The sequence below is a fragment of the Silurus meridionalis genome, chromosome 5, assembly GCF_014805685.1.
Source record: "Silurus meridionalis isolate SWU-2019-XX chromosome 5, ASM1480568v1, whole genome shotgun sequence".
NCBI lineage: Eukaryota > Metazoa > Chordata > Actinopteri > Siluriformes > Siluridae > Silurus > Silurus meridionalis.
In genome coordinates this window covers 22,773,942-22,801,031 of record NC_060888.1, presented here as the reverse complement: position 1 = coordinate 22,801,031, position 27,090 = coordinate 22,773,942, and the positions used below count along the sequence as shown (strand labels likewise).

Genomic DNA, 27,090 nt, shown 5'->3' with positions numbered 1-27,090 from the left:
ACTCATATCATTCGTCCAAAACTGGATTACCCAAGTTAGGCTTTCTCTCAGATCTTTTCCCCTGAGGCTCTTATTTAGGTGTTTCCAACCATCAACCCAATGCTGAATAAAGATTTTATTCAGCATAATTTATTTGGAAATAAATCTTACAGAAAACTAAGCAACTGATTTGGATCCTGATTTCTTCTGTTTTTACATAGTTTTCCAAAATTGACTGTTAGATTTGGCTTAAACTACTAGGAAATTCACAATAAGAGCATATTACTAAAATTAAGACTTTAAACGGGGAAGTTTATGTTTTAAAAAGCTTTACAGTGTGACTTAAATAAATCAATTCTCCAAAGAAGGACCAACATTGCTCTACAAAAATGTAAAAGCCTGTTCTAAAGTTACCATACTGTATGTATTGTATTAGTGAATCTGAAAACTTTGTGACAAATTGCAAAAAATATAGGTAATCAGGACATACCAGTAACTTTTAATAGACACAAAGATATTTAACTATGGTACCAATTAAACAATGAAAACAACCCCCACCCAAAAAATAAGTTATGATGTCAGAGAAAACATTTCATTTACACAATTTAAACTGAGGGTCACAAAAGCATTTTACAGACAGGAGAAATAGGTGAAAAAAAAACAACAATCGCTCAAGTTAACTTGAAAAGTACATGTATGAAATTAATTTCAGAATGATGGTAAATACAAATGTTCAGTATTGTGATAAAGCACAATATTAGAATAACTGGAGACCAATATCAGTCTTTAGTCCATGGATAGCCCTCACTTTGAAGGCTTTATTGTTGTCCCTCCTTTTCCTCTCCTGTCTCCATTCCACTTGAACTGCCAGTGCTGCCTTCTCTCTCTGAAGCCATCTTCTTATAAGCCATTTCAAAGAGCTTGAGTGATGTTTGCTGTAGACCTGTGGCTGCCTGTTTGATGCTTTCTCCAGTCTCTAGGTCCTTCCGTGTAAGCAGATCTCTCACTTTAGTGATCTCATCCTGAAGCTTTTTGCACTCTTCAGTTGGTAGTTGGTCCTTAAACTCCTCCATCTTTGACTCCGTATCATGGACAATGCCTTCAGCCATGTTAACAGCCTCAACCCGATCCTTCCTCTTTCTGTCCTCCTCTGCATGCTTTTCAGCATTCTTAATCATATTCTCAATGTCATCTTTACTGAGACCACCAGAGGATTGAATGACGATCTGCTGTTCACGCCCAGTGCCTTTGTCTTTAGCAGAAACATGCACAATTCCATTAGCATCAATATTAAAAGTGACTTCAATTTGTGGAACACCACGTGGAGCAGGAGGGATGCCAACCAATGTGAACTGTCCTAGGATCTTATTATCCACTGCCATTTCACGCTCACCTTGGCAAACTTTAATTTCCACTTGTGTTTGCCCATCAGCAGCAGTAGAAAACACCTGGCTTTTTGTGGTGGGAATGGTTGTATTACGGTTGATAAGTTTGGTGAACACACCACCCAGAGTTTCAATTCCCAAAGAGAGAGGAGTGACATCCAACAAGAGCACATCTGTCACATCTCCAGCCAACACACCCCCCTGGATGGCTGCCCCAACAGCCACAGCTTCATCTGGGTTAACAGATTTACTTGGAGCCCTACCAAACAGATCCTGTACTGTTTGCTGAACCTTTGGCATGCGAGTCATGCCCCCCACCAGCAAAACTTCTCCGATATCACTCTTAGAAACATTAGCATCTTGCATGGCCTTCTGACATGGGGCCACAGTCCTTCTAATTAGATCTCCTACAATACCCTCGAACTGGGCACGGGTAAGTTTCATGTTCAAGTGTTTAGGACCAGAGCTGTCCATTGTTAAGTAAGGTAGGTTGAGGTCAGTCTGCAGAGAAGAAGAAAGTTCACATTTGGCCTTCTCAGCTGCCTCTCGCAACCTTTGCAATGCCATGTTGTCTCTTGTTAGATCAACACCCGACTCTCTTTTGAACTCTTTCACTATATGCCTTAGCAGATACTGATCAAAATCTTCACCACCTAAGAATGTGTCCCCATTGGTAGATTTCACTTCAAAAACTCCTTTTTGAAGCTCTAAAATTGAAATATCAAATGTGCCTCCTCCAAGATCATACACTGCAATTACTTTGTCCTGAGTCTTTTCAAGTCCATATGCCAAAGCAGCGGCTGTAGGTTCATTGATGACTCTCAGCACATTTAGACCTGCAATCTGGCCAGCATCTTTGGTTGCCTGTCTCTGAGAATCATTAAAATAAGCTGGTACAGTGACGACAGCATTTTTCACCATATGGCCCAAATAATTCTCTGAAGTCTCTTTCATCTTTATCAGAATAAAGGCCCCAACCTGGCTAGGGGAGTAAAGCTTTCCATGAGCCTCTATCCAGGCATCTCCATTTGATGCACGTACTATCTTATATGGGACATTCTTTAAATCTTTCTGCACTTCAGGGTCATCAAAGCGTCTCCCAATCAGGCGCTTGGTAGCGTAGAACGTGTTGTTTGGATTTGTGACAGCTTGCCGTTTGGCAGGCATACCCACCAGTTTCTCCCCATCAGCTGTAAAAGCTACAACGGATGGAGTTGTCCTTGCACCTTCTGCATTTTCAAGCACCTTTGCTTGTTTTCCATCCATGACAGCAACACAAGAATTTGTAGTCCCCAAGTCAATTCCAATCACTGCTCCTTTGATTGCTTCTGAGGCATATTGACGTCTAGATGTAATCTGAATAGCATGTTCCGTCAAATGATTCAAGCAAGCCTTTTTCACTAAAGCTGAAACACCTCGAACGCAGCTTGGAGATGGGGTTCGGGAAATAGCCTTTGCTAAATTCAACATATTCCCTAAATTTCAAACATCCGTATACTATAAACGATTAAGGAAACAGCTAGAAATATTTTGCGTAAAACTGATTTTACGAAACCTCACAATCACTACTAATAACCTGCTTCCACCTTTCCGATACTATGCTTCTGGAACTCTCTTTCACTTATGAGATCAGAAGCGATGCCGACAACTTCCGCCAACAGACACATTCTACGTCACAGTAGAAGAGGACGGTGGCCGCTGCTTTCTCTTTATTTTGGACAATAAACCAATATACAACATGGGAAATGTATCGGTAATACTCAAATTAGCAGGACAATGCGAGTAATGTCTCAATTCACACAATAACTAAAGCGAAACTAAAGCGAGCATAATGAATGCACAAACCGACCAATCAGAATCGCGAGTATCAAAACCCAACACACTGCTAAATCACATTGTTTTAGAAAGTACTTTTCACAACAGATCTTTACACTGTATAAATATCATTCAACTGGAGCACCGAACACATGACAACCCAAATGTGGGGAAGTTAAAACATCTTAAAACTGACATGAATAATGTAACATTGCCCCCAGTGGTCAAACGTGATACTGCGGAAACAAATCAGAAACAAAAGTCAAGTTTATTATCCACAAGTGTGTACAATTATTTAACAAAGATAAATGAGATCAACAGCGGGCAGTAATTCTAATAAATTTTAACTTAACACAGACCAAGAGGTCTGAAATCACCAAACACACAAAATGCAAAGACAATAGTTTTCCAAGAATAGATTCACTAATTAACAAAAAACTTGCAAGTCTATTTTTGTGGTAGACATTTGGAGCAACATAACATCAGTTGAAGCAATATCTCTAGTTTTCTAAAACTAACTAAAAAAAAAAAAAAGTCAGTTTTAAAAGTCAGAGAGTGGTGTTTTATTGTCAGAGATTAATTATCATCTGTGTAAAAGTATCCACTCAATTTCTGCAAAAACATCTCTGAGTGGATTTCTTCAAAAAAATAAAATAACTTCATGCCAGACACTTTAATACATGCAAAAGTTTAAACACGCAGTGAAATTTCACAATCACTAAGATATAGTAATTATAAAAAAAAAACAATTAGGAGAAATATCTCTAGATTTCTTTCACCCGAACACCTTCTCTTCAGCCCCAAAAGTTAATCTAAAGACAAGCGCAACTCATCAGACATTATCAAACAGCAGTTTAAGGAGGCCTGTGGATCAAATACAGCCCTGCCTACCTTCATTTCCTTTATTCCAATGCTGTGAGGTCAATGACTGTGTTCCAAGTGCAATTAAAAAGGAAATCAGGATGATTTCTGCCACCATTAGTTTACAGAAGTAAATAAATTTACATTTGGAGATAAAGATGACGGGTGAAGGAGGATTTGACAAATAAATAAAGTGGGTGTTACACAAGTTCTTTTTTAATTAATTTTAATGTATTCTTTATCCATCAATATCAGCAAAATGTTTCTTATTCTGGAATTACAAGGCTGGATTCTGAACTTTCGCTTGATAGTTTATACTGATATTTTATCCTGATACTTCTACTCTTTAACACTTATTAGGCTCTAACTTTAGTTTTGGCTTTAGCAAGTGAATGTATGCTTGATGGTGTCATGTACTGGAATGATGCTCTGTATCTTTAAGAAATGAAAGTGCAATGCATACTGGGAGTGGGATGTTGAATATGTGTAGTGTGCTTGAGAACATGAGTAAAGATGCTGTTCAGAATCCCGATTGGTGTGTGTGTTAATAGTTAATAAGATAAACGAGGTATATAAAACAGATACACAACATTGGCGACGAGGATGGGATGCTGGTGCTATGAATGCAGAGCAACAGACAATGTCAGAGGACTCAGAGAGACTTGCACCTAATACTGTGTGTACCCAAAATCTGGCATATGCTAAGCCCCAGAGACAAAAGAAATTGCCTCAGAAATTTGCTGACTTTGTAATTGGTTGATTTTCTTAAACTGGTAAATGCAAATAATGCAATTTACATGTTCATGGTTTGAGAATTAGTAAGCAAGTTTAAAACAGGCTAAAAAAATGTTATATGTGAAAGTATGTTGCTTGTTTGCCAATACAGAGACAACAGTTTGTCTTAAAGTGTTAAGGTTAAAGTGTTACAAGTCTATATCCGACTTTGGGGGGGATGTCATGTACTGGAATGATGCTCTGTATCTTTAAGAAATTAAAGTGCAATGCATACTGGGAGTGGGATGTTGAATATGTGTAGTGTGCTTGAGAACATGAGTAAAGATACTGTTCAGAATCCCGATTGGTGTGTCTGACTAAGTTAATAAGATAAACGAGGTATATAAAACAGATACACAACAGATGGGGTTGAGGTTAAGTGACACTCAGCTATTGTAGAATATTCCACTTCTTGCCCTACAAAACTTCGGAGTTGCTTCTGCAGTATGTTTCCCATCTGTACCTCGAACATCTGCATCGTCCAATTGCTATCCCATGCACTCTGCTTTTATCTGTCTAGAAAGTATCCCTGTACAATTTATTATTAATCTGAACCACCATCTGTCCATAAACGGGTTGAGTCTATTGAAATAGGTAGAATTTAAGAAATGTAATTCCTAAATCTGTCCTCTATTTTGAAAGTGAATAAACTGAAATTAATGCTGGGATTGCACTTCAAGACCACATTTAAATACAACACAACGTGAACGTACGAATTCAATCTTAATGTCAGCAATTCTACTCGGGTGTAGTATCAGTTACAAAATAACTAATAATTGCTTAAAAAAAGTATTTAACTGGGTACTAAACACACACAAAAATCTTCTCTAATTTTAGTACAGTAAAATCAGGGGAGAGCGCGAACGCAGTCCCCCACTACCACAAATTATGCAGTCGAGATTCCCACATTTGGGGAATTCGCAGGGGTCAGCACAACCGGAGTGCAATGGTTGAGCCTCGCCCTGGGTGAACCACCTTCTTGATCATGGTATCTCCCCTGCCAGGTAAGTATGAGTTCCACAACAATCAGCTACGGACTGCACCACAGCACACACTGTTCACCATCATGGTGAGTAAAATAGCGCTGAACCATTATACACATTTTCGAGAGTAAAACACTGCAATCTAAAAGCACTGCAAAAGAAATACTACCTTTATTACACACACACCAGTGCAATCTACTGTTTTATTAACAACAAAAACCACTCACACATCCCATGATGCACTGCTTCTGAATATGTAATAAGATGTTCAGAAAAGTGTTTTTTTAAAGTGGCAAATTCACTAAAATCACAGGTCTGCCCAGGAGAAAGAGCGTGTCGCCACATGGTAAACTTTTAGAGTCGGTAAAATATTTTCATGTTTAGTAAAGGTTGTTAAGTCTCTCTACAGTCATAGCGGCGCCCCAGTCGTTGTTTTGGTGAATAATTCAGCCAAATGCTTTGAAAATTATAATAAACAAGTGACTGTATAGCAACTGTCCGACCGGAATGAGTCCGACTGGTAACAAGAGTCCGGATGCACCGTTCCACCTGATAATTTTTTTAAATTAATTACTTCTTTCTTCTTCTTCTTTCGGTTTCTTCCATTAGGGGTCGCCACACCGGATCACCTGTCTCCATAACCCCTGTCCTCTACATCTGCCTCTTTCAAACCAACTACCTGCATGTCTTCCCTCACCACATACATAAACCTCCTCCTTGGCCTTCCACTTTTCCTCCTTCCCGGTGGCTCTATCCTCAGCATTCTCCTACCAATATAACCCATGTCCCTCCTCTGCACATGTCCAGACCATCTCAACTTTCCCTCACTATGTCTCCAAAACGTCCTACATGTGCTGTCCCTCTTACAAACTAATTTCTAATCCTGTCCATCGCCATCACTCCCAACGAAACTATTTAACATATTACAATTCATATTATGCAGGTTAAATTTATTTGAAAAAGTACATGCTTTAAAAGGTTATGAGGCTCATGGAAGTGGACTGAGACAGAAACGACCATAGGATTTCTTTTGTTCACTTCTAGGTTCCTAGCCCTGAGGGGTATTCTAAACAGCAAGATTAATTTACAGTCACATATACCCTGAACAGTTAATTAACCCCAAACTTGCTTACTCTGGTTATTTCTGTTCCAAAACAAATGTTATGAATTAGGTTTGTGATAGAAGATACCCTTCTATCACAAAACTCCTGCTATCACTCTTCTCCACCAACTCCAACCTGCCTGCACTCTTTTCTTTACTTCTCAAACACTCTCCATTACTTTGCACTGTTGACCCCAGGTACCTGAACTCCTCCACCTTCTCCACCTCTTCTCCCTGCAACCGCACCACTGCACTGCCCTCCCTCCCTCTCATTTACACACATGTACTCTGTCTTACTCCTACTGACTTTCATTCCCCTTCTCTCCAGCGTGTACCTCCACCTCTCCAGGCTCTTCTTAACCTGCTCCCTACTCTCACCACAAATCACAATATTATTCACAAATATTTAAGAAGTCCACAGATTTATTCCTCAGGCATCCTCTTACCTTCAAAATCTTGTTAAACAACCTGGTTAAAAACTCCACTGCCATTTCTCCTAAACATCTCTATGCTTCATTCTCTTATTTGCTGCTCTCACTTCCTCCTTAGTAATCCTATTCACTTCCTGCTTCACCATCTCCACACCATCCATCCTTCTCTCTCTCTCTTTAGATGCATCATACCTCTGTGGGCCTCCCTGCATTTTCAATTTCTGTCACAACAGAAGTGGTCTCTTCATCTTCATCCTTCAGTGCAAATAAGTAAGGATGGATGGTCTACCAAACAGAAGTCTAAAGATCTAAAAACAGTAATCACTTACAACTGTGGCAATGTGGTGTCTAATAATACAATGAGGCCATCAGCAACTGCAAGAGAATTAAACCAATAAGATACTCAATGTATATTCACAAACAAATCCAACTAATAAAGAAAGACATTAGGGACATCTAAGACTACTAGAACTGAGATTTCCATATACAGTATATGCAGTAAAATAAAACAAGCATGCATAATGCACAATTAAAACAATGACTGTAAAATCATTCAAAACGTCTTTTTTAAATGAAGACAGTGTTGATTTTATTTATTAAAAAACAGTGAAAATCAGTGTGACTGAAGTATTTAGCTCTCTGTTTTTCCACCATGTTTCCATGGTAACTCCTGAAATCAGTGATTTATTGAAAATGTCTTTAGGTACTCCCTATGTGCGTGCATTAACTCTCGGTTACCGATAGTTAGTTGATTAACCTAATTCATAACATTTGTTTTGGAACAGAAATAACCAGAGTAAGCAAGTTTGGGGTTAATTAACTGTTCAGGGTATATGTGACTGTAAATTAATCTTGCTGTTTAGAATACCCCTCAGGGCTAGGAACCTAGAAGTGAACAAAAGAAATCCTATGGTCGTTTCTGTCTCAGTCCACTTCCATGCGCCTCATAACCTTTTAAAGCATGTACTTTTTCAAATAAATTTAACCTGCATAATATTAATTGTAATATGTTAAATAGTTTTATGCATTATATTTTAAAAACATCAGACTGACACCATGTAGGTGTGCATACAGCTGCCTTAAGAAGAGTACCTTTTACATGCTACTGTTTGAACTAATAATGCTTATAAAGTATCACCAATGCTAAATAGTTCTTTAATACTGGTGTTTCAATATTGTATCAACTGTTGAATTTGTAACTAAATCTTTTATTGCCACACACACACACACACACACACACACACACACACACACACACACACACACACACACACACACACACACACACACACACACACACACACACACACTACTCACTTACAAAATGTAAATTGAACCACAAACACAGGTTACACTGCTGATGACGAGAGTAAGTAACTAACAGATATAAAAAAAACAAAAACAAAAAACAAATACATGACCAGATTTGTCTGCAAGAATGTCAGAAACTAGGAATGAATGAAATGTGAAATAAATAAATAAAATCAAAGACCCTTTTGGCTAATTATGTGCCGCAAACATGAACATGAAATATATCATTTTACAGTTCTTAACAGAAACCAAAATAATCAGGTAATTTAATGAAGAATATTTGCTAAACAAATACACATTTGTTATATTCCAGAAGGGCCTGTGGGATAGTTAGTAAACATTTTTAAGAAGTTTACATTATCTGAAAACATTTAGCTTGAAGTTCCTAAATTTAAACTTCTCATTTTTTTAAGTTCTTATGTAATGCAGCCCCTGTGATCGTACATTGTTGTATCAAAGATGCGTTGGTTGATTGCCACAATAATCAAAAGGCAAGCGACTGAAAGTGTTTGTTCATCTAACACTTTCAATTACCTGAATATGACAGTTAATTACTAGACTACATTCACTGTACAGTTTTCTATACCTTCCCTAAGGCTTTGTGCTTGAAGTTCATATTGTGTAACACTCCCATTTATTCCAGCCTCCACCAAACAAGACCAAAATCCTGAAGGAGTATCATAGTTCTATAGATATGAATACTCCTTAAAAAGCTTGCATATAAGTACACAGCAGCAACTATGTATAAACCTTACATGTATCCCAATTTCATGCAAGGTGAGATTCTTCAAATGCATGCAAACAGACAATTTAAACTACAATGTCAACAACAAATTCTTAACATACCAAAATGAGTCATAAAAAGCACAAAAGAAATTTGGGTTAAAGTCTTAATCCAATGTCAGTCATTAAATATCTGACGGAACATGCATAAACCATAATCTTTTATTTTCATAAATCCCCTGGGATGAAAATATTTACAAACCAATCAAAACATGAACTACATTTCCATACCAAATACAGTCGCAGACAGAAAAGTTGTTTCATCTGTGAACATAATTTCTTCAAATATGTTGACCAACATCACCTTGTTGTTTTTAGAAAATTTGTTTTACCCAGTAATATTAAACTCACACCCAAACTCTGATTCTTGGTTTGCCTGAAAATATCTTGTGCTGCACTGAATAAATGCAATCAAAATGGTTTATCTGTTAAAAAAAAAAAAAGTTCTATCAATATTTGCTGAAATTTATATAAGCATTCGGTAGTTTGTTAATATTAGTTCAAATAAGCTCTGAACTATGTAGTTTAGCAGACTACGCATTTATTACAAAATCTGCTGCATGTGGTGCAGCTACAGGCTTCATGATGTGCTTACGTAAACCGTTGTGAACTAAAATGCAAAGCTGCAATGTATCTGGGAAAAAATGTCCAAGTATGGACTGAAAGGCACACCCTTATTACATCAGGCAGTGACTGGTTAAATATTGTTTAGTGGCAACAATGAGATTTTGAGCCAGGAATATACAACTTGAAGAAATTATGTTCACCTGGTTGTGCTCTTTGTTGACACGGTCGTAACATGGTTGGTATACATTTGATCAAAGCAGGGTTTTTAGCATGAGTGAAATCATAACGATGTCTCCAGATTGTGCATCGGACTACCAGGGGTTTGAGGACTGGCAGTCTTTAAGTCCTTGAAGTGTTGAAATGTTCTGCTGTTGGCAGAATTATTGTTCTGGTTAGGTGAAGATATGCCGGAAGGAATGGCTGATGGCACATAACTGTGTTTTCTTGGTCCGTCTTCCTCAATCTCCATTTCGTCAATTAGGGGGATGGCCAGATCGGAGTCCTCAATGCAGAACTCTGGGTGGGTCATGAAGTTGTGGATAGAGCTTCGCGATTCTGGGGTCTCTAATCCTTCATAAGGGGACAAGGCTTCACGGAAGGCATTCACCACACGGATCTGTTTATAATTAAAAAGGATAAAATATAAAATTATATTTACCTATAGATTAATTGCTACAGAAATATTTTGCCTCAAATGGTAAAGAAAAACAATTAGTATAATCACTCCATTATCTTTCAGGATGGCACCGCTGTCACTTACTTGTGTCTGTATTCTGTTGAGGCCCCTACACCAGAGGACTTGCCCTCTCCTCAATTCCATCTCAGCATGGTCTATCTCATCTAGGTCCTCCATCTCCTCCAGTTCCTCCTCTGGGATCTCCTCCTTCTGGGTTCCATGGCCAGCAGTCTTCAGAAACTTCAGCCGACTTGTGGGAATGGTGGTTATCAACTGTGGATTGGAATAGCAAAGAATGTGGACTATTAAAAAAATGCAAAAACAAACTAAGCAAAAAGGATAAGGTGTCTTAAGACTCACCTGACCCCAGATAAGGCATCCAAAGCCAAGAAAAACACACCAAAGCCACTGGTCAACTGTAAGTCCTACACAACTAAAGGGCTTTCCTCCAAATTGAACAATAACAATCTGCAGAAGAGAACAAGTGTAAAAAGAATTTTGAAGTTTAGAAATAATTATTAAATCTATCAATTGAAATTATGATCCAATTTATAGGGACAATTATGTTATCACTTAAATGGGGAAAAGAATAAGCAACCCTATTCTCTACCTTAACTGTGGTCAAAATAATAATGCTGTCTTACTTTACCTGGATGACAAATGTTCCAAAAACTATGGAACAGAAGATCGGGTTGTTGAAGATGCCATCAAAAACATTCCTCTCACCATGGATCTTGCGAGCATTTAACTCATTGAAGAGTTGCATCATGACAAAGGTGTTGAAGACAATTGTGTAGTGCTCTGAAGGAGGTGCATGCAGAGGAGCATTCCTGCCACTATCAATATCAAATAGCTTCTCACCTGTTTGGGGTTCAATTATAAGCCATTAGATTATGTACATTTTTATAATGTGTTTATAATGTGTTTTTGTTTCCATTTTACCCAAAATGCAGTTCTCACCAGCAAACAGCAGAGTAAAGATGATAATGAGTTGGTATACAGCATGACCCAAAATGTTTTTCATCATGGTCCTGGAGATGAGGGGTTTGTTGCGACCGTAGGGTTTTCTAAGCAGTAAAGCCTCAGTGGGCGGCTCAGTGGCCAAAGCCAGTGATGCAAACGTGTCCATGATCAGGTTTACCCACAACATTTGAACTGCTTTTAGTGGAGAGTCCTGTGGGGGAGGATACTCTATAAACTTTGCCATCTACATAAAAATACCACCAGCAGAGGGGGACTATTTTGGGAAAAGACTGACCTGTGTGATGCAAGCCCCAGTGAATGCCACAACAACAGCCACTACATTGACTGTAAGTTGAAATTGCAGGAACTTTGAGATGCTGTCATAGACATTCCGTCCCCACATAACAGCTTTTACTATGCTAGTGAAGTTGTCATCTGTCAAAATGATGTCTGAGGCCTCTTTGGCCACATCTGTTCCAGCAATGCCCTAAAGAAACATGACAAATCAACATGACAAATCAATATGACAACCAAGTTTTTACTGTGCCTCAACATCAATCACAAACTGTATAGTGTTTTTTTCCATTTACATTTTACCACACACACAAACACACACACATTTCAGATTTAACTACATACCATAGCAAAACCAACATCAGCTTTCTTCAAGGCAGGGCCATCATTTGTTCCATCTCCTGTTACAGCTACTACTTGTCTTTGCTCTAGAGCAGTGCTATCAATTATTCCTGAAATGGTAATATTACACAAAAGTGGCATTGCTGGATTGAGTATTTATATATACAAATGGACTTTCAATATTAAACCTGGCTAGATCCAAAAATCATACCTTTTACTAATGTATGCTTATCAGTTGGAGAGGATCTTGCCAACACACGCAGTTTCGGCCAAATCTTGTCAATACGCTCTTGTTCAATCTATATTGAGGACATTATAATATTTTATAATAATACACAGCTAATTGACAAAAATATGAAATCCATACTTAAAATTTTTTTTTGTTCTATGCTGCAGGTTTCCTAATGGTTTATGGGAAAAACATCCAAATAATGGTCTAAATTAAGCAACAGAATCTTGGCACCACAGATCACTTTACAAATTGTCAAATTCATATATATTAGAATGTGGTGTAAGAAGTCATCTAGATTATAGATGTATATTGTTGGCAACTTGCCTCTCCTAGTTCATTGCGTATTCGCCTGTTGAATTCTTTGCCCTCAAGGCACAGGAAATCATCTCCAGGATGTAGGATGCCGCACTTATTGGCAATAGCGCGGGCAGTGTTAATGTTGTCCCCGGTGACCATACGCACTGTGATTCCTGCCCGCTGACATTTCTTAATGGCATCAGGGACCTAAGTGAGTAAAAGCACCAACAGGTAAGAAATATATACATACTTATAAATAGTAATGTGGAGTCATAGGGGTGAAGTGGTTGTTTATTTTCAGTGTCTGAAATAAGATCATTTTCATCAGTTAATCTGGTCTATTTAATATTGTAGAATAATATAACTGCGGTTAAGCACTAAAGTTAGCCACAGAACCTGTAAAATGAGACTAAGCTGGTTACTCACCTCTGGCCGTACAGGATCTTCAATGCCCACAACACAGATGCAGGTGAGGCCTGTGAGAATTTCAGCTTCATTGTCCCAATCTGGTTCCCCCTCTGTGGCAGGAAAGTCCTTGTAGGCCAGGCAAATTGTCCTCAAACCTTCTAAAGCCATGGGCTCAATTACATTATTCAGTACGTCGTCTCGGTCTCTGGGCTTGAATACCTTGGAATCACCATTAGCTGTTAAGATTTTACAACACCTGCAAACACAGAGAAATGCTACATAGGCAGTTCATATACATACAGTATATACTGATTTTTGTGCCATAAATAAACAGGTAAAACCCATATGTTTCTATTATTACAGTACATAGTAGTTGTACTGTAAAAAATAAAATAAAATAATAATAATAATAATAATAATAATAATAATAATAATAATAATAATATTAAAAGCCTAGATCCCCGATCATACCACAAAGTCACAAAATCTGTAATACCAAATGTTTCAATCAACAGCTGGCTTCATCTATTGTGCCAACACAAAGTTTATGCCTGTTTTGAATGAAAAAAAATAGTGCAAACCTACTTCTTTAGAAGAATTTCAGAGGCTCCTTTGCTGAACATCCGGTAACTTCCATCAAAATTTCTCAGCACTGTGCTCATGGATTTTCTCGCAGAATTGAAGGTGTATACTTTAAAAAGCCTCTCTTCCGGATATTCTTTGCGGATAATTTGGTAGTCCCTGCCCAAATCAAGGGTCAATCCTATCAAGGCACATTCAGTTTTGTTCCCCACCTGACGAGGTAGTCCACCTTCCTTCTCAGGTGGCTACAAACATGCACACAAACAGAAGCGCTCATTTATGTAGTATCCAGGATAAAACTTAAAGTTTACTATATTATTAAATTTACAATCTACTTTGTAAACTTCTACGAAAAGTATATAGTAGAATTGAAATTAAACAAACATGATCAAACAGTTCAGGTTGAACATTAATATTTCTTAATATAACAAATTAGCTGGGTAACAAGCTAAAAAAGCTCACAGCTGCAGCTACAAATATACTGTACTAGCCATGATTTCTCACCATGATCCTAGTAGTATATGCACAGTTTACACTAATGCCAGTGATCAACAGATCCAAGATCCTGCTTTGAATGAGATCAGGTTCAGGCACTCTCTTATAGTATCGATCTCCCACATACACCTGCACCACAGTCATCCTGTTCATGGTTAATGTGCCAGTCTTATCTGAGCAGATGGCAGTGGCATTGCCCATCGTCTCACAAGCATCCAAGTGTCTGACCAGGTTGTTATCATTCATCATTTTCTGAAAGACAAAATCAAAAGAACAGCTGCAGAGCAACACAACCAAATGAAATCAACTATACCAATATAACTTATTTGTGGCCTTATACAAGTAAATGCATCATGCCATTTAGAGTGTTACACTATATGGTAAAACTTTTGTGGACACCTGACCATCACATGATTTTGACGACAGAATGGTGAAACATCTATATGTTCTGTAACATTACAATTTCCCTTAGCTTAATCCCACTGAACACCATGAGAATTAACTGGAACTTCAACTATGCCCCAGTCTTTCTTATCCAATATCAGTGCCTGACCGCACTAATGACACAATGTACAACATCCTTATAGCGACACTCCAACATCTACTGACAAGGGAGGTGGTAGCTTATTGAATAAGGCATTGTACTTTGGATCCATAGGTTGTGACTGGCCACACCAAGCTGCCACTCCTGGGACCCTGAGCAAAGCCTATAACCCCTTAGCTGCTCAGCTGTATGAACGAGATAAAATGTAAGTCACTTATGGCCAAATGCCATAAATGTAATGTAAATGTATCACTGAATTTAAGGTAATTAGAACAGCAACTGTGGGACTACCTCAGGAATGGAATGTTCTAGATATAGTTTTAACCCTTTCAACATATTGTATTGAGAAAGCTTAAGTTCAAGTTCATGCTCTTGGTCTCATACTTTAACCGAGTATGCTAATGAGATGGTGACAGCAAGAGGAAGTCCTTCAGGCACAGCAACGACCAACACAGTGACTCCAATGATGAAGAACTTGACAAGGAACTGGATATAGATAGGAGTGCAGTCTTTAATCCATGGAATCCCTTGGATGCAGAAAGTGTCCACCAAAAACAGCACAACCAAGATAATTACTGTGATGGCTGACATGAAAAGGCCTGGAGAGTAAAACACAAGTGTAACTTTTTATGCAGTTATTTTACATGCAGCTATTCAAAAACAACAAAAAATATTTTATGTAAAATACAATTAACTTACCCTACAAGTAAATACAGATAAAAAAAAAAACAACAACATATAATACAAATATTAACACACTATCATTTCTAACCTGCTTTTCCAATTTGCACAGCTAGTTTGGTGAGTTTCCCTTGAAGTACAGATTTTTCTTTCTTTTCCAGACTGGATTTCTTTTTCTCCTCAACCACTGTCCCATCCTCACTATTGAGAAGCTGGCCTTCAGCAGATACGCCACCTATACGGTCAATACCAGCAGCAGTGATGACAACAGTACATACACCAAGTATGTAATTTGACCAACCTTATTTTGTGAGGTTTTCTTTGGTGTTGCCTGCCAACAGTAGTGATTACTCTAATCTGGACATTCATATACTACTGTTTTATATTAAGTTGTACATGTAGCTACATTTGGCAAATTCACATCCTACCAGCTTTGCCATCAGTGCATACAAAAATTACAATACATAATGAAAAGTCAACAGGAAAACAGGTTCAAGATTGTGTGTATTAGTCACCCTTTTGTTACAATCAGTAAAACAAAAAAAAGGTAAATGACATGTGGAAACAAGTTGGCAAGCACAAACCACACAGCTTGGCACAGGGAACCAAGCAGCCAAAACTATAAATTATAGAAATCATCCTTCGGTTTACACTGGTAGATGCAGTAAAATCAGTCATTTTTTAAAAGATATAAAGTACTTACCTCTGTATTTATCTGATACATTATCTTGTTTGTCTGTTGGGAAAAAATTACATTTACATGAGATTAAGCACAAGACTAACAATTTGTATTGGTTTTCTGCATGGTGTGGTAATATTATTAGCACACATCAAACCCTCCGTTCATAGAATTTCAAAAACACTCAAGTAGCCAGGAGCTGTGTGGGTGAATGCACTCATTAGGGATCACACAATAACATATAAAAGACCAGTGTACTGAGTCACATTAGATCTAGAATAAATCAAAATTTTGCTAGAATTGCAACCCCAAAATTGAAGAATGTAAAGTTGCAAGCTTGTCCAAATTCTTACTTTTTTGGTCCCTCTTTTGCCTCTCTTTTTCTTTCCTCTTTTCTTCCTTCTTTTTTTTCTTCCTCTCCTTTTCTTCTTTTTCATCCTCTCCTTCATCATCTCCTACACCCAGGAGGGTGAAGATGATACCAGTCTGAGAATTCAAGCCCACTGCGGTGACCAACATCTTTCCTGATCCCTCCATAACATGAGTGCCTGAAGAAATAAGACAGCAGTAACAAAACATTAAAGAAAACATTTATTTAATTGGAACAGTTTATTTCACATCATCAGATAATGACCCATATAATGTCTACAAATATTCTGATATTTGTATGTATCTGTTGTAAATCAGCCATTTATTTAATTATTTCCTATTAATAAGGTAGTATTGTCTTTACGGTTTTACTACTTTGTCTTATGTAATGCCATTCTATCTACTCAAAACATTTAATAATTTACAATGAAACACCTTTAATCAATTTAACTTCTGTACAATAATAAATAATTCTCTGTCTCAAGAAAATGTCAAATATCTAAGAATTCAAAACCTGATAGTAGCATGGGATCTTTGTCGATTGCCTTTCTGACATGGTCTGACTCTCCTGTGAGAGAGCTCTCATCAATTTTAAGATCATTTCCTTGGATTAGAATGCCATCAGCAGGAAGGAGGTCACCTGAAGGCACAAAGCACAGGCCAGATGGTCAGGCTTCAGACAAAACATACAGAAGCTTTACTAAACAAACCACAATAAAAGCTTTTTAAACAGCCAAATGGACAGAAGGACAGGAAAATCTGCCTTTGATTGATAAATAACAAAAATGCAATTTTTAACGAAAATAATGTCACTGATGTGCAAAATACTGGATATACAGGGGAGGTATTTTACCATATTTTACTTGGGCAATGTCTCCAACCACAATCTCAACCACAGGGATCTGAATGACTTGGCCTCCTCGTACCACTGTGAACTTCTGCTCCTGTTCGATGCGATTCTGCAAGCCACGAAACTGCTTTTCTTTGCTCCAGTCATTAAAGGCAGTGACAAGCACCACACAGATGACTGACAAAAGGATAGCAGCACCCTCTATCCAACCTGTGTCTGATTCACCGTCATCCTCCACTCCTCTTGTAGCTTTTCCACAATCTACCATAGAAAACACAGTCAGTCCAAAGCATACCCTCGGTGCATGCAAGCTGCTATTTCATGGGTAATGAACTTCTATGCCACAACAAATAAAAATTAAAAAAAGATGTGTTTTTGAATGTCTAAAATGTAAATAGACTAAACTAGAGCAGTATAACAACAGAATAGTTATGATATGCCAAGAGCTAATGTAAAACATTAAATGTCATACAATTAAATTCTATTTAAATCTATTATTTAGCTAATGCACTCACTTTCTCTTTGAGCATCTGGAGGTCTATAAAAGGAAAGGCCTAAGGATATCATGGCTGCAACTTCCAGAATTATTAGTGTCACATCTTGCAGTGCTTCCCACACTAACTGAAGGAATGTTTTTGGCTTTTTTGGAGGTATGAAATTTTTTCCAAATTCTTCTTTTCTTCTTGCAAGGTCATCAGCGTTTACACTTAGCCCTTAAAACGAGGGGGGGAAAGGTTATTTGACCAACCATAAATTATTATAATATAATTTTACCATTTAATTAATAAAATACAACCAGAAAGACATTTATTTATACAGTAATACAAAACTTTGGATACACATTTTCTAGCTCATATTGGTGCATTCAATAAAATTATATTATATAAGCGTTATAACGGCTTGTATATAAACAGTAGCCGACCAAGAAAGTCATTGTTCACTGTCTTCCTCCTTCCTTTCACAACTATTTCTCTCGGGAGTTAATCTTTTGGCATCGTTGTGCGTTTAAAAATCACCCGATGGACGTTTTTTCTCCCAAAGCCGTGCAGCTCAGAACACAGGTGAGGTGCGTTTTTTCGTTTCCGTTCGGAAATTTCATTGGTCTAACGTTATGGGGTTTAGTTTTTTGGCTTGAAATTTGTGAAACCAGGAAAAACCCAGGAAAAATTTATAAATTAGCCGCTTCGTTGTTTAAGCTGCAGGGTTCAAAGCGTGGGAAAAAAGTAGCGGCTTATAGTCCATTTCATTTCATTGCCTCAGTGTGTTTTTAACAATGAAAAAAGCAATACAGGAGAAAAGTGTGGACGTCTGGAAGTCTGGGAGATTAGTTACAAACAGAGCACTGAGGATGTTGTTATGTGGTTTACACTGAGTGGGATTACATGCAGAAAATCGATTTGCCTCCACCTGTCACCTCCATGCTACACAAAGCAGGAACAAAGCAGGACTATGTGACAGGCCACACGATAAAGCACAAATATCAGTCAGGTCTGCTGTCACAATGCTCTCCCAGAACAAAGGGTATTAATGTAAACATTAAAAATAATATTAAACATGTGAAGTAAAATTTCTACAAATCCAAAAATGCAGACACATAATACAGTACATACATTTTGTATATTAGAAATGAAAGAGTAATTGAATGAATAAACAAATTAAACTTTAAAGTACAGGGTTAACATAAAGGATATGTGGTGTCCTTTATGTGTAGACTTATTTAAATGTTTTAGATTCACCAGAGATCAGCATAGCAGAAGTGACCTAAACCTCCTACTGCAATGACAGTGATTGCACTGAGAAGCAGTGAAGCACCTACAGTAACCAATGTTTCAACACACTTAAATAACTCAATACAAAAATATTTTATAGTTACCATCTGTAGGTGATGATTTTAACCTGGAGCAGATTCCCTGAACATCTCCATAACACTCCTGGATTCTTTGTAATCCATCGGTGCCTCTAAGGTCCATAAGCGATCGGAGATCTTGGAGCGTGCAGCCAAATTCAGAATCATGGTTGGCATCTACCTTGTACTTGGAACCACGGCGAGAGTTTCGGGCCATGTTTCCTCTGAAGCACACCAAGCGAAGTATTCAGGGGAAAAATCCAGAATTACCCATAAACCACTAATGACTCAGGGAAGCAGAAAACAAGTTCCCCAAACCAGGATCATGAGAACAGCTTTGTCCTTTTCATAAAACTGTGCATGCTTTCTCATCATGGATTAATAAAGGCCATTGAAGAAATGGGTTGTTTAGGTCTGCTTTGTACTACATCTGAAAGAGGAAAGATAATAGATGAATATAATTATTAATGTATTGTACTATGAGAAATTTTTGCTTGATTATGATTATTTCAGAGATCTGGCAAAAATCTAAACTAACTGTCATTTTAAATTCAACAGCACAGCCACGAAAACTCAGATAATTCTATCTGACAGCTCCTAAAGTTTCTTGAGCACCGTTCAGAGCCAGTGACAGGTCACAGTTCTTCTGTCATAAATGCCAAAGCAGATGACTCTACGATTAATCACTGAAGGAATCATACCAACAGTATGTCACCTATCTTTATAGAAAATATGAACAAGTGTGTGAAGTGACAGCTGTTTTTTTCCGGCATTGTATTAGAGGCAGGATCTGCCGAGACCATTTAAGACTGAAGGGATAAATTTAGTTCTGTTACATAAAACAGGACTCTGTTCTATAAATGATCAGTTATAGACTTCAAAATACTTTCAAAAATGATTCAAAGGCAAAGTTCTACTTTAATGTAAGTACAAGGAAGAAAAAAAAACATGAAAGCCTTGATTGGGAGATGATGATATCCAAAGTAAATTTAATCACAAAAGTCAATGTTTTGCAGTAAAGAAGTGCAAGAACAAATATGACATGCGAAAAAGATTACAACCTAATTAAAAAAAGCACTGCTACAAAATAACTTTACTTTCATCTGATTACAGTAGACATACATTTGACTCTTACCATAATAACAAACTACATAATCCACACTCACTTAACAAAGTAACCCACTATCTTGGACAAATGGTATATGATCCACAATGTACTCACATAGTTGCTTTAAATCCATTTCTGAAGCAATGACAAGAAAAGATTACAGTTAAGCTGCAAGCAGCTCCCACACCTCTGAAGACAAAGCCTGTTTCTACAAGCTGGCCAATTAGCAAGTCGCATTAGACCAGGAAAACTGCATTAATACACCCAAAATATATTCTATTTTATTAGTGAATATCATTTGACCTTCAGCATGCAGTCTTGAGCAGCACAGTGTTCATCAAAGGAAGAGGCTCGCTAAATGATTACCGCAGGAAAGCCTCTTGGTTAATCTAATTAGGCAATCTGTGGCTGTAGTGAGTTGCAGAACTACAGTCAACAAAGCAGGTGAGTTGCAGTATATAGTATGGTATGCATCATTTTTACCCTTATTCTTGCATGCAGACACCTGGTCATAGTGAATGTTCATTTGCTCATGGATGAGTTACACTGGAGTAGCCAGGCAACAACTTACAACAATGAGTTTTCACTCTATGCACAATGAGATTTTGCTTGAAGTATTACTGAGAAATGTGAATAGACATTTTATAATAAAATAACTTAAGTTACAGATTACAAAGAAATTTTTTTTTTTTTATTTAAGCCTTTTCTTAAATCATAATATATAGAGCTTTCTAAGATGTAATTCCTGAGAAAGCTCCAAGATTTTCACTTGCTCTGAGCAAATAATCAAAATGCCAGAAGTGTCAACATTTGCAACAGCATGACAGCTCTGGGTTAACAAGACCTCTGTATATCAGAACAGTGGAATATCAACAGAAGAGCCTCTCTTGGGGAAGAATAGACAAACTAAGCATGAGGCCGATTCAAGGGCAAGACTCCAAAATCTACTGCCCTCTGTATTAGTACAGAGTTCTGTATTAGTGGTTAATAAAATCATGAGTCATTTAACATAAAAAATAAAAATAAAAATCAGAAGGCATAACCTCTGACCTCTTATGTGGCTGTTAAATTCAGACACTGTCTCACATTTTTTACTTCAAGAACTGTTCCACAATATGGACTGAAACCATTTTAATGAATAGGCACAAAGAATGCAAGTGATACAAATACAAAAATCACATGACTTAAATGTAATACAGTTTCATTTTGCTGACTCAGAATACACGACACAGAGCAAACCGGAAAGGCCATTAATGGAGCCGTGCTGTCTGAAGATAAAAATAACAATGTCTGAAACATAGAAGGTCAAGTTGCTTTTCACTTCAATTTTTTTTTATATACTAAGAATGGCCAGTAGCTCAGTCATCTTAAAGATGTAACTTAAACTTAAATATCAACACTGATACTAATTTTGCATCAAAATTCAATACATGGAAATTTGTAATGTTAAAATACATATTATTAATCACTAGATGAAACAGATCACAAAATGAGCAGGATATTTTCAGTCATTTTAAAACATATATATTTTTAAAAAAGTTAGAAATATGTTTACTGAATCATCTCCAAATAAGACAAACTAAATATCACAGCAACAAATGCTACCTCACCTCCCAAAGCACAAGTGAAATCTGGTTCATCGTGCCTGCTGCACTCTAGTTTAAATTACCTATTTGTGTTGCACTTGCCATGGGTAAAGGGTAATTGGCCCAGGTTTGAACACAGACATTACATTTACACAGTGAAATCCCCAGTGTGATTTCTCAGTGTTCGCGTGTCTACACAGTTAATTAAGCACACCACAATTAAAGTCAAGTAAATCAAATTAGCAAAAGTAAGAAATGTATGAGAAGGTTTTTCCCCCCCAAACTGTAGCCACAAATTTGGAAACACAGAATTACATTGAATGACTTTGAATGTGCTAGCATTACAATTTGTCTAGACATTACAATGACAATGCCCCTGTGCAATGTCAATGAAGTAAGTTCAATGAAAACATGGTTTATCATGGTAGGTGAGAAAGAACTTGATTGTTGTCCATTGAGCCATGACCTTAGTTTCACTAAACACCTTTGGGAAAACATACCCTCCACTTCAAACATCAGTACCTGATCTCACAAACACACTGAATGCGTACAAATCCCCAAAGCCACTGTCCAATAGCTAGTGGGAATTGATGTTATTTTGATAGCAGAGAAAGGCTCAATCTTAAATGGGACAAAAGCACATGGTCAGGCATCCACAAACATTTAGCCATACAGTGTATATACTATAAAACTGCATTAAATAAATTTATTTATATTTATTTTTGTGTAAATATCAATAAATTTGGCTACTACTTTAAGATATGAAACATGAATAAAATGAGCATTAGATTTCAAAGATTTCACATATAACCCTAACCTATCACTACTGAAATATTAAAACTGCTGAAGGCTCTGCCCAGTTCATCAAATCATATCCCTGGGAACAGTATATCCCTGATATAAAATCTCAATGTTGAATATTACATTTCATTATAAACTATACCAACCTTAATGAAAACCATTTTCCCTCAAATTGTTCTCCCCTATATTTACAACCAAGACTGTCTGTTTGTTATAATTGCATATAAATACATAATCAATATCAGTAGCAAAGCTTGTGATTATTCTTTACAAAACAATACCCTTTTTACCTTTAGCATCTAGAAATAAGGAATGAGAAGCCCCATCATGATGGCAGCTTAAAAAAATATGCATTTAAAATATACACGTGAATTTTGGGAAACTCTAGAAACTCTGGATGTCTTAATTCCTGATTTTGTTAACAGACATATTAAAGACGCCAAAGACGATAATGGGTTTCCATTTACAAGCTTTTATGCAGTAATGAGGGAGGAAAGGTTTACGTTGTGTAAGAAATATCCTTATATTTGAATCCTTTGTTAATAAGGTACAGAACAGCCTGCTAAACTTTAAGAATGACAAGGATGATAATGATATATAAAGATCTACCTTTAAGCTTAAACAGGTGCGCAAGGATACCTGGTTAAACCTCCATTTTCTGTAACAACAGCTGCATCAAGCACCTCACTATACACTATAAGTTTTCCCAATACATCCAACACATATTGATGTGGCAAGCTATAAGCAATGCGATCCAAAAATCATGCAAATGTGCAAATTAAGCTGCGTTTAGAAGACAGATAATCACTTGCGCAAACAAAATGCGCAAATCGTTTTCACAGTCATAAACAGAAATTGCCTTCAAGTCGAAAAGGATAAAACAGTGCGAACTTTCTCTTTGTTTATTAATATTTTTGGTTTAATTTTTATTTAATTTTTTTTTTTAAACAATAACAATTGTACTTACTTTGAGCAGTGAAGGCTCTGCTACATCTCATCACTTGCCGACCTATGGGCTCTACACCTCTGGAAAACCCCGCCCACCACTCTTTGCTCCGCCAGTGCTTACGTCATGAGGAATTGTACTCTGGATTCTGATTGGCTGACGTGCTCACTCCAGGTACAGGTGTCTCCCGCAGCTACAGCTAATTGCATCAAAAGAGAGAGCACGTGAAGCACGAAAGATACCAAAAATAATTTGTAAAAAAAAAAAAAAAGGAAAAAGTAAAAAAACACTAATTACCCCAAACTGCTGTCTCATTAACCCTTATATTTTGATTATTTAAAACGTTATTTATATTTATTATAATAAAAAATATGTTTCAACACTTAAATAATAGGGTAATTATGGAATTCTAACATTAGTGGCCATGCTTTTTTCATACTTCCTGATCATTAAGGAAGGGCAAGTGCGTGCATGCAAAGCATAAATAAGAGTTGAAGGGCATGGGAAATCCACTAAGATGAACTGTTTAATTCTAGATTTGATGAAGATGATGATAATAATAATAATAATAATAATAATAATAATAATAATAATAATAATAATAATAATAATAATATCTGCCATTTTTAAAAGTGTGTGCTGATTAGAAAAAATAAGACTTGGAAGACTTTGGTAAGACAGAAAAATGAGGGATGACATGCACAGTTCCAGCTTGTGGGCTATAAAATTAAATGTAGTGAATCAAAATCACAGGACTGTTTGTTTAAGGCTGCCGATATCAAAGTTCATGTCTGGTCTAACATAGTACGGTAATCCTAAAATCTTCTTATGTACACATCGTACAATACAACTGAGCCCAGGGTTTTCCATACATTGAGCTAATTATGTAGGTTTTTAATTTACCTACATAATTATTTTGTAATATAATATATCATTGCTATACATTTCCATATAATTTCCACATAATTGGCAGTCATTTTCAATTTCCCAGAATCTTGTTTTTTTTTTTTTTTTTTATTAATAGTGCACAAAATAAACAAGTTTTTACTTTTCTGTTTGTGTATTATGTGCTTATACAGCAGAATGCATTTGACACATGCATGAGCTCAGGGATGGGAGTCTAATGTGCAGCCGATGTGGTGCTTCACCACTGTCCACTGTCACACACTGGCATGCAACATGCTTAACTCCATTGCTCTGTCTTAGTGATGGTAGAGAGCATGACCTCGCTTAAACAGGATTAGCTATAAATAGTGCTGCTGATCTGCTCGGCAGCAGTGTTGCTGCAGTTCATCTGATGATTCTGATACTGGCTCTGTGAGCTACAGGGCTAAATGCTTTTCCCACCGACATCTTCAGTGCCACAAGCTTACCATTCCATTTATAAAGTTCAAACCATTCTGCACTCAGTCACCATCAACTGATGGAACAAATAACAATAAAAAATATTACACAATGTTCTGTACAGAAATACAATGTATATAAAAGAAGAATAAACGGATAGGCAATACAAAGGAGAAGTGATTTTAAAACAGTGAACAATTTTATTGAGTTTTACTTTGTCTGTACCCTAACCTTTTTTCCATTACAGTTATTCTTACACTTGTACTTTCCTAGTTCCTTTTCTGAAAGAAAGAACAAGGACAAGCAACTTCATAGAATTAGACATCACCCTCCCATAGCAGCTCACCATGGTGACGAAGAATGATGTCAAGCCACAGTGACGCCCATGTGTATGTGTGTTTTGCACCCTGGTAAAACCACACGGTGTCAAGTGATATTAAATGCATGCACAATGTTCAGATTCACAGGATTAGTAAAGACAAAATGCATAAAAAAAAACATGTTTAAAAAAGGATTACTAATATAACCTCAGAGACATAACATGTACATAAACACAATCAAGTGAAGGTTGTGAGAATAAAAAACACACTTGCACAGAAAAAATACAGATGTACAGATAGTATAATTCTACAACCATCATGACTAGACCCATTTATTACTGGATAATGCTCTAAATTGTCTGTATATTGTCTAGAAAAAGTGGGTTTGAGTCAGTCCATCATGAATTTATATAAACTTAATTTTGATCATTCTATTACAATGCAGTATCTGTTGCTGATCCTTACTAAATACTCAGCCAGGGTAAACATATGAAGTAAAAATCATTCTCAGTGTGCTTCTGACTTTTTCATTTACACTAAATCATTCAAACCAACATTTTGTCACATTCTTTTATTTTCCACATTTTACTTTTCAGTGACATAATTTAGTGAACACAGTTTATTGTGGTGTTAGAGATAAAGGCTTCAGATTAATTTTCCTACAAAGAATGATCATCCTTTGTAATGGAACACTAAGTGCTCCAGATGTTGCTCTATTAAACTAAGCATGTCTTTTATAAAGCCATTCTTGGCAAACAATTCTAACATCAATTTGACCTTAAACCTACACATGGAATATTAAGTCAGATACATGCAGTATTCACATTCTAACACAGAATAACCTCACTAATCTTTTCAGTGGATTTAAGCAGTTAAAATAGTGTGATAATCAAAAAGAAAAAGTAATGCATTTATATTTTTAATAATGTATCCTTGCAAATTAGGTCATAGCATAAACACCACAATAATATCAAAACACAGCAATAAAGAAAATGCACAATACTTCAAAATCCTATTCAAATCAATCACTCTGAGTCAATCACTCAACTGGAATACTTGAATTTCATCAATTTGACAGATTAATATATACTAATAATGTGAACGCAAATTAAAATTAAATTGAATATCTACAGACTTTCCATCAAATCTCCAGTACACTGTAAAGCAAGTCATTTGTGATTTAATGCCCTGACTTTTTCTTTATAATCTAAAGTAGAATCTCCAGTCTATTCTTTATAGCAATGTAGATACCTACAGTAAGGTTGTGTCTTCATTAATTTGACACAAACCGTTAGTGAACATAATACATAGCAACCTTATTTCCAAGTTAAACAGTCAAAATAATAAAGATTTATTTGCGATTCTTTATTAAAATGTTTTTTCAAAGACATTGTCCTCAATTCTTCAAGCATTTTGAAATTGTTTCTTGTAGTCAAAGAGAAATTATTAGATTGATGTAGCTTATCTACAAAGATAAGACAATGTTTGAACCAATCAGCTTTCGAGTTGACCACTCCAGGGCCATCTAGCAGGCGTACAATAACATTCTGCATGTCATTTGATTAAATAGTTAGAGAGACTGTAGCAAACTGCACAAACTCAAATATATTCATGTGGATTATATAACTGTTTTTATTATTATTATTATTATTATTATTATTATTATTATTTAATTTATTAATGGTTGACAGAAAAGTGATTTAGTTGAAGATATATTTACAAAACCATTTTCAAGA

General features: G+C 36.6%; 2 protein-coding genes and 1 non-coding gene across 3 annotated transcripts; all 3 read right to left on the bottom strand.

Moving 5' to 3' along the window:
• Positions 1-458: 458 nt before the first annotated feature.
• Positions 459-3,027, bottom strand: LOC124386032 (stress-70 protein, mitochondrial-like). Its single transcript, XM_046849622.1, has one exon. It carries the CDS (start codon positions 2,832-2,834, stop codon positions 798-800), a length of 2,037 nt encoding a protein of 678 aa, XP_046705578.1. The 5' UTR covers positions 2,835-3,027; the 3' UTR covers positions 459-797.
• Positions 3,028-5,662: 2,635 nt separating this feature from the next.
• On the bottom strand, positions 5,663-5,826 carry LOC124386646. Its single transcript, XR_006925975.1, has one exon. It is a non-coding gene; the product is annotated as a U1 spliceosomal RNA (small nuclear RNA).
• Positions 5,827-9,568: 3,742 nt separating this feature from the next.
• Positions 9,569-23,817, bottom strand: LOC124386446 (plasma membrane calcium-transporting ATPase 1-like). The gene is made up of 21 exons (XM_046850298.1): positions 23,712-23,817; positions 19,277-19,679; positions 17,919-18,116; positions 17,407-17,664; positions 17,068-17,193; positions 16,538-16,732; positions 16,209-16,241; positions 15,597-15,740; positions 15,209-15,423; positions 14,290-14,532; positions 13,789-14,030; positions 13,222-13,459; positions 12,823-13,002; positions 12,478-12,565; positions 12,270-12,376; positions 11,926-12,117; positions 11,628-11,841; positions 11,317-11,528; positions 11,028-11,135; positions 10,752-10,940; positions 9,569-10,607 (listed from the first exon to the last, which is right to left on the bottom strand). Exons 2-21 carry the CDS (start codon positions 19,464-19,466, stop codon positions 10,272-10,274), a joined length of 3,708 nt encoding a protein of 1,235 aa, XP_046706254.1. The 5' UTR covers positions 19,467-19,679; positions 23,712-23,817; the 3' UTR covers positions 9,569-10,271.
• Between the last annotated feature and the right edge of the window lie 3,273 nt (positions 23,818-27,090).